The 8951-nt window shown below is 48.6% G+C and overlaps 1 protein-coding gene across 7 annotated transcripts in view; it reads left to right on the forward strand.

The window, feature by feature from the left end:
* Positions 1-8951, forward strand: part of LOC105291646 (plexin-A4-like) — a 331962-nt gene that overhangs the window by 87211 nt on the left and 235800 nt on the right. For all 7 annotated transcript variants that reach the window (XM_023530311.1, XM_023530313.1, XM_023530316.1 and 4 more), the window contains exon 3: positions 3628-3810. In XM_023530311.1, the coding sequence (XP_023386079.1) occupies positions 3628-3810 (183 nt within the window). The remainder of the gene's footprint in view (positions 1-3627; positions 3811-8951) is intronic.

The raw sequence follows: 8951 nt of genomic DNA on the forward strand, positions 1-8951 counted from the left end.
AGATTTCCACGGAAAGAATGAACGTGAAATATCACCTTACACTGCGCACGTGCTTTCCTGTTTATCAGCTGACTTCACACCTGTTACCCCACCCCGTCCTCACAATGGTCCCGTCAAGGAAAATGAGGCTCAGAGAACAGGGGGAGCCTGTACTGAGTTGTATAGTTGAGAAGCAGCTCAGCTGCTATGGAAACCCAAGTCCTGCGTTTTTTCCACTACTCTAGTGTTAAAAATCTCCTCCACCGCCCCAGCTCTGAGGAAGCAAAGAGTAAGGCCACCTCATGCCACAGGTGAGGGACCTCGGCATCCATGTAGACCTGGGCTGTGCCTGGTCAAAGGCCTCGATCACCCCTTCATCACCTGGGGCCCCATTCAGAGGGAGGAACCGAGCCAGAAAAATCTGGGGAGAAAGTCACCATCGTCCCTGGAATTCAAACACCACATCAGGCACCACAGCTGCAGTCTTTGCCATACTGGAATCTGAAGCCAACGCTAGGAGGTAGGCAATGATGGGGATGACTGTCAGGTACAGATGAGGAGGCTGAGACCAGGTAGGCGATTCGGTGATTAGATTCACAGACGGACAGCGAAGGCATGAAGCAACAGCTCAAGTTTATTGGAAGCCAAGTATATACACTCAGACTGGAGAGCGGGCAAGCTCAGAGGGAGCTGCCCTGCCTTATTGTGGGTTTGGGGGTTTTATCTATTTCTCTAACAAAGGGTGGAAAATTCACGATCTTGAGTGGGCTCTATGTAGAAAGAAGGTGATTTTTCTTGGAATCAGACACCCCTTTTCTTGCCATGTTTGGGTTTTTCGGAATTGTCATGGCATCAGATGCATGATGGGTACAGCCTTAACAGCAATGCTAATTTATTATAGTAGCTGTATAATGAGGAAGGAATTAGGCCAAAGGTGAAGAGGGCCTGATCTGCGCATGCGTCTCCGTGGAAAGACCACCTGTATCTCTGGGTCAGGATGTTGTGGGCTTCGAGCTCCTCTAAGAGCCTATTGGGGCTCATGGTGATCACGTCCGGGCCTCAGTGGCTTTCTCACCTTCCTGCTCATACCTGTCTATCTGTCTGCTCCAACAACGGGGCCTAGCAGGGAGCTGTCATGAGCTGAAGACAGCAGAGTCCCGGCCGTCAGGCCACCAGGCTGAGCTGTCCTCACTTCCTTTTGATGAAAACATATCTCACCGGGCCCCTTTGCCATGCACGGTGCCGCAGCAGCAGGAACTCACAGGTCCCTGACTTTCTGCCTCTGAGCAAGCAATGATTCAACGATACAGTTGGTCAAATGCACACTGTCTTTTTGTAAGTGGCTGTTTATTTACTTGTGTTCCGCCCAGCCAAGGGGAAGAATGGTTTTCAGTAATTGGCCACTTAGAAATGCGTCTCTGTGGGCCGAGCGGCCTAAGCGTCCCCAGGCCAATGAAGTGCATGTTTGTGCCAAGGGTGGTGGGAGACTGTGAAACATGGACTGCCTTGCTCTCTGCCTCAGTTTCCCCCTATGCAGAGTGGACATTCAGCCTTATCTACTCAGAAAATGGTCCTTAATGGGTAAAGCATGTTTGTTGTTGGCAGAGGTCCCTGCAGCACAGCTTAGGGCTAGGAAAGTCAGGGACAAGTCTTCCTTATGAACCAGAACCAGGAACGTGCTAGGCCATGAGGTTTCCCAGCATGCTCTGGGCTGCCCTCGAATTGCCTGGCAGGTTGCTGTGGTTACATCAACAGAGAGAAGCCATTGTCTTTCCCTCCGTCTGGATTTTTCTTCCTCTTTTCTGTCCATCCCTTTCACTCTCTACCACCTGCCTCCTGTCTTGTTTCCTCATTTTAGGAAAGAACCATAAAGATCAGACTAGACTTTGAAAGCTTCCTCCTAACATTGATGCCTATAGTTTTTTGTGGGGGGGGGGAGGAGGGGAAGGGGTAGAAGTTGTATTTGATCTGGGGTTGTTGGACCATACCGTGCCAGAGAGGCCAGAGGTGATCAGAGGCATGGAGCAGCTGTCTTCTCTGTACATGGTCTGCCCAGGCTCACCCCTTCCCCATCCTGACTGCCCCCCACCCCATGATAAGTAAGAGGGGAGAGGTCAGAGAGAAGTTTGAAATGCTCAACACATTATCTTCCCTGAGATGAACAATGCCTGTCTCCCCTACTTCTGGTAGAAAGCCGAGCGCCACCCCCCCGGCCCCCCCGCCACCCTGCAGCCCTGGAAAGCTCAGAGGTAGCCACTGTCACACAGCTCCCCTGCAAGAGCCTGCCTGCTGGTTCTCCAGATGCCTTTTCCTTTGGCTGGATGGAAGCCTTTAGAAAGCGACACCTTGTATTTTATTTCATTCCTTTCTCTGAAAGGTCCAAAGACATTTACAGGCATGAGCTCTATGCGTTTTATGGAAGACTATCAAAAAGCGGAGATTGTTTTCTTTATCGAGTGGAAAATAAAAGCATGGAAGGCAGAATAACTCTTCGAAGGCCACCCAGGTCTTCCGAGAAAGAGGGGAAAGTCCAGTGTAGGCAGCTAGAACCTGGGAGAAACTGCTCAGAGGGGAGCACTGAGGGCTCTTCACCAGCCATTGTCAAGGTCGTTGCCGCTCTCCAGTAGGCAGGTCAGAACCCAGCTGTGACCCTCTGCGTATGTGGGCATCTGGAGGCCTGGAGTAAAACAGGGAGAGAGTCAGCTGAAGCATTGTGGGGAAAACATCCAGGGAATAGTCTCTTTAAGAAATATTAATAGGTGTTTCGGTCAAAAACGGTTTAGGGAATGAAATGTTTTGGGAAAGGCTGAGATCATGTTAAATACATTTCCTCCTAAAAAGACTTTTCAGACCTTTCTTATAATTAATCATTATGAATCTCTTACATGATTTTAGACGGTACTATGTTTCCCAAAATTATTTGCCCAAGAAACCCTTTAATAGTAGAACGTCTTGGGGGTCTTGGCTTCCATGGAAGATACTTTTGGCAATGCTGGTATAGGTATGGCAAGACCAGGGTCGCCTGTCTTTGCAATGCTTTAAAATAAATAAGGAGCCTGATCCTGGGAAGAGGCACCACTGTGGCTTCTTGAATTCGTTCATCAACCTTCTGCTTTTATTTCCCCCAACCAATTGTTTGTATACGTCTCTGTCATGATACTGTCATTCACGTATTAATGCTTCTGGTTCTCTATTCTGTACTTTTGAGTTCTCCTTTGTGTGTCTGTTCAACAGTAAATGTGTCGACGTGTAGGCCGCAAACCTTCGTATACACCTGAACAGAACCATCTGGAGCCCATGCTCATGGGTGCTGGCCCAGGGCTTCCTGGGGTGATGGTGGTGATGGACAGTCTACGGTACCAAGATGGCACCTGGAGGGATTGTAGAAGGGACAGAGAGACCATGGGAGTACAGTGAAGAGAGACTCTAGAAATCTGTGGGTTTTTTTCCATCGTCCTGCAGGCTACTTAGATGACTGTTGACAGGTCACCTAGTTTCTCTGGGGCTGAGGTTTTCATGTAAAAAAGGAAGGATTTATGCCAGATGATTCATCTCTAAGGATTCTTCTAGCTCTCTAGTTCCCTGACCCAATACCTCTGTCAATTGCCCTAATTCTCGCCCCTAATTTTTTTCCTTTTTTATTTTCAGCTCTTAACCATTGATGATAACTTCTGTGGCCTGGATATGAATGCCCCCTTGGGTGTGTCTGAAATGGTACGTGGCATCCCCGTCTTCACAGAGGACCGGGACCGCATGACTTCTGTCATCGCATATGTCTACAAGAATCACTCTCTGGCCTTCGTGGGCACCAAAAGTGGCAAGCTGAAGAAGGTAGGCACGAGGTGCAGTCATTTTGTTGTTGCAAAGACGGTCTGTCCCCACTGGGATGGATGTTATCTCATGCTATTTTACTACCTTGCGCCTAGTGGATGAGTGATACAGGTTGGAGCTAAAGAGATACGTTACTGTCAAGGTCATGAGTGAAAACCTCACCCCTTAGCGAGGGACATAGGAAGGTGGTCTTGGGAATCACATGGGAGAGTGTGGATTCACCTCTTCGCTAGGGTTGGTGTGCATGTGGAGGTGTTCCCCCAGCTTTGCTATGCCATTCTAAATGATGTACTCTGTCCACCTTGGGCTTGTGCCTAAGGCAAGAGCATTGTTAGGTCCGGGCGGTTGAGGAAAGTGCATTGGGGCGAGGGACATGCCTGCTCCTCTTGCTTCAGCCCTTCTGGCCGGTGCATCCACATCTGGAATTCCCTCAGGGAAACTGAGGGAGTAAAGTATAGGTGCTGCTGGAGTTGCTAATGGGGCCACATGATGGGAAGAGGAAAACCCCGGATGTTGTAGGCACATAGACATCGCTTGAAGTGGAGTAAGATGGTGTGATCTGGGGACATGAGCTTTCCTCCTCTTTCTATGGAAGCTTGCTGATGTTGGGGCCATTGGGTGACCTCGGTCCATCAGCGGCGTTGGGGGCACCTGTCCATCTGGGACTATGCGCTCACCCGGCTCTGTGCAGGCTTCTGATCACAATGAGTTGCAGCTGACCCGACAGGGTGCCCTTCTTGCTTGGATGAAAAGCCTTTCTAAGACTGTAGGCAGTAGGTCCCGTTTTGTGTTAGCTGATAATCACACTTCGGTCTCGTCCCAGAGATACGTTGGTGACTCCATGTGACACTCTTTCTCGTCTTATTTAGTCTTCTTTTGGAATTCACAGGATATTGTATGATTCGGGCTGATAAAGCAGCGCTGTCTGATCTGAGATGGCCTTGCTCCCGACTTTTTCATTGCTGTATTTCTGCACCTTAGCTCGAGATAGTCAAGGGGAAATAAATGTTCTCTGCAAATGAGAAGACCGGGTCTACTCTGCCATCCTACCATGTAACAGCACGTTTCAGCAATCATTTCTTTAAATTGTGCATCTCGGTGGAGCAGGCAGTGGGTCTGGTGTAGAAAGTGCAGAGGCTGAGAGGCAGGGAGCAGAGGGTGTGTGAGTTGAGGGAATGTGTGTGGAGTAGTTATACGGATCACATCTGGAAGAGAAAACGTATGTTGATGACACGTGTGGCAAAGCACCACCCATCTAGTATTGCCTCTAAGGAGTAACCAAAGAATAAGTGCCAGATTAACAAATAATTTAACTATCATCTATATAACTTCAAGAATTATATTTCATACTTTCCCGCCTTTCTGCAAAGAACGTACTAAATGCAATCGAAGGTTTTTTTTGCTGTCTTGGCCCATTTGTTGTTTATTACTCATGTACTGAACTGAATTTCATGGATGCCCAGAGAGGATGCGACAAGGGCGTAGGTCTCTTGCGCCCACACAACTCCCGTGTCCATTGCAGCATCTGGGTTTTTCCCCGAATGCACACTGTCTGTCACTCATCATCTCCACTTGCTGTCAGGAACCCTGGTCGACTTCGGCTCCTTTCCTCCTCCCTCTGTGTGCCACCTCCAACTTTTGGTGAGCCAGGAAGGCAGACACCCAAACTTGCTGAAATTGTGTCTTATAAGTCTCCGTATAAACCGAGGAGGGGCATGCATGAGCTTTAGAGCAGGGCCTTGAGGGCGCTTCCGTAGGTCGTGCAGATGACTTGATTCTTTGCCAGGATTTGATGAGTTTGGTTTGCTGGAAGAGTGAGTTCTGAATACCGAAGGCTTTTCCATATACAATTCATACAATGAATTCATACAACGAGATGTCTGCTGACCTGCTTGGCCTGGTCCGATGGATGGACAAGCACTATTGGGAGCAGATAAGTAGGCCAGGCAGTTTGGGGAGCTCTAGCTCTTTTCTCTAGCGAGCCCGATGCCAGTGCAAGAGAGAGGTAACTTGCTCCCACGGGCCCAAAGTTTCCCACGCACGCATCGAGTTTCCCACCAGGTGCCAGAGGGTCATTTACTTGCTGGCAAGACTGAGTAGACACTGTAGAAGGATTTTTTTTCTTTTTCTTTGCTATTGTCTGAGCTGCTTGGAATGTGGTGTCAGTGAAATAAACATTGAGAGTTCAGTGCATAACAGAACAGACGGTTATTTTCTCTTGGGGGGAAGAAAAAAGATGTGTTTCCTGGCTGTGGCTGCATTGTAAACCCAACACAGTCAGCTTGCAAAGTGTGCTGTTGATCAGAGGGTGGACCGAGGCTGATGGGGGCTGGTTCTCTCTCACCTGGCGGAGGTTGGGGAGGGTGTCTGTCCCCTGACGGGGAGGTCAGAGTGCAGCACGTCTCCACATGTGTGGTCTGAGGACACTCCCAGGAGCCTGAGCATGCAAAGTGCACAGAGACAACCCTCGCAGAGTAGGCCGTGGGCAGGGCTTGACCTTGAAGTGTCCCCAGATACAGGTCAGCCAGGCCAGCAATGATAGATAACACCCGACCAGGAAACTTATAAACCATGGCTGGCATTTCCCATCTTTTATTTTGGGGGGTTTATATAAGAACAGTTCTGTTTCAGCCACCTGGGGCAGCACATTTAATTTCCAGAGCAGTGGTGGGACTGGTGAAGCATGGACATTTGCAAGGCAAGAGCAGAGGGTCACGTGGGGTGGGTCGAGCCAGCGGCTCTCCTGAGAAAAGCCCAGCCATCGGGACAACTGAACTTTCTGCTCCACGAGCTCTGAGTGGCAGCCTTTTTAATGGTTTTGCTGGAGCTCGGCTCTTGCTCCTGCAAACTCAGCAGAGCCCACCCAGGGGAACAGTCTGAGTTGGGAAGGGAAGGCTGGCCCGCCAAGTCTGTTGTTTGAAATAATAAAAAGCAAAACTGGCCGGTTTATTTATTCTTCTAAACAATAGAATTTCCCACCACCCTCGCTCGCTAAGCACCACTCCCCTTTCCTTCTAATCACCCTGTCTTGCTTTTCCTAGAGGTTATCAGGACCACATCCACCTCTTGGGCAGAGGCCCAGCCATGAAAAGCTCTGGGGCTGCAGGAGGATTTTGCAGGAAGTTTTGTGAGCTACTGAAAGCAGGGGTTAGAATAATGGACATCATACTGTTGCTATAAGTAATTACAGAGTTGGCTTCTCCGAGCCCTGTAATAATCTCCTATGTGTATCAAGGGCCTTGCGGAGTTCTTTGCAATGTGACAAGTGACTTGAGGAGGGTGGGCAGAAGGGGACTTGGGGGTTTGCTGAGAGTGAGGAAGTTTACTGTGGGTTTCAGGGGTCCAGGAGCTAGACTGCAGCTATCCATGGGCTGCCCTCAAAATTACTGATTTTTTGTTTTGTTTGAAAGGTATGGGTCCCCATCATTTGCACCCTTGCCTCTAATGACCATAATTTCACTCCTTTAGTATACACATCACATGAGGCAGGGGAAAAGGAGGTGAGGAGAGTGCCAATTTGGGTGTCTTTTATGTTTCGTGTGTGTGTGTGTGTGAGTGTGTGTGTGTTACTGTTGGCATCAGCAGCCTTTCCCGTGGCATGCGTTATAGGCATGTGCTGTTAAGAAATACAGCAAAGAAATGCTACAGTCATCTAGAGGTGCCTAGGAACTTCAAAATAACCCACGGACTGTTAAAATTTCAAAGACAGATAAAAATCTAAAAGCACACACCACCCTGATTTACTTTAAGGTGTTTGTAAAATCCGAAAACTTTTGACCCAAGTTGAGGCGATGAGGTCAATGTCGCCCCCAGAAGGAAAAGACCTCTTTGCTTAGCTATTTGGCCAGAACACGCCCCTCCCTCTTTCTCTGCCTCTTGCATTCCTGCCACTAGTGATCATATTTTACGGCTGCTATTCAGCAGTGAATTATTGCCTGACATTAGTGGGCGAGACTGATGTTCATCGTGAACCAAAACATCATAAACTTCCACTTGAGGTGTGCACGCTCCTTTCATTTTGCAATTGTGTCTTTCCTGGGTGTTTTGCAAGGTAAATTGTTCACACCTAAGGGGTTGAGCACTTTGCGGACGTTGGTTAACCAGAAGTCTGGCTGGCCTGATATTGCATTCTAGTAGGGTATTCACTGTGTGTGTGCATGTGCGTGTGCATGTGCGTGTGCGTACGCGCACGTGTGTATACAAACCCCAGCATACCCTCCTCTCGATAGAAATTGGGTGTGTGTCAGCATGGAGAATTCATAGGAGTGGGTGACACAAAAATCATTTTTATTGGGAGGTGTCACGCAGTTTAATCTTCCTAATTTATTTTTTCTTGAACCTATTTTGGAATCGATTTGCTTGTGTTCCATAGGCCCTGAGCACAGGTCCAGAAGGGAAGCCAGCCAGAGTGGGGTAGGGCTGTGTCATTCTGACCATAAGTTCTCAAGAGTGCATGGGTGTGTGTGTGTGTGTGTGTGTGTGTCTGCAATGCTTGAGTCACAGAACAACGTCAGATCAGAGATGGGCAGCCCCTGCTTTGCAACTTTCTTAACGTATCTGAGACTTTGTCTGAATATTTACCTGGAAATTTGAATCGACTTTAATTAAAAAGAAGTTCGTGCTGTGGAAGCTGCTCCAGATGACTGGAGGCGATGCCATGTTGGACTCCAGCTTGCCCAGGAGCGCTTGGATTAGAGCAGAGGCCGAGCACGTTTGTTGCAGCGTTTGGTCCGTTAGCTCTGTTATGTTATGAGTTTCTGCAGCCAGTTTGCATGTAGTAAGACACCCAAGCAGAACGGAAAAGAAATATGGAAGAAATGATACTGGGCAATTTCCATGATGGAAAACGGCCATCGAAGCATTTTTGTTTGGTTATTATTGTCATGTCGTTTTTCCATTTCCCACCCCGGTCTTGCAAGGATAAAGCCTGTTTAGATCTTAACTTGCGGGTTAAATGATGGGGAGGCTGAGGTTGAGGTGCTGCATTCAGGAGGCACCACAGATGTTCCAGGGGTGCCACCCTCCTTCCTCTGATTTCACATCTAAGTCTAAGCAGGGACAAGAGACGGCTGTTCTGTCGTTCGTCCTTCAAACCTAGGAACCCTAAGACTGGCCGTCAGAGCAACTTTGCCTAGTGTCAA

Source organism: Pteropus vampyrus, unplaced genomic scaffold (assembly GCF_000151845.1).
Source record: "Pteropus vampyrus isolate Shadow unplaced genomic scaffold, Pvam_2.0 Scaffold48, whole genome shotgun sequence".
NCBI classification, from domain to species: domain Eukaryota; kingdom Metazoa; phylum Chordata; class Mammalia; order Chiroptera; family Pteropodidae; genus Pteropus; species Pteropus vampyrus.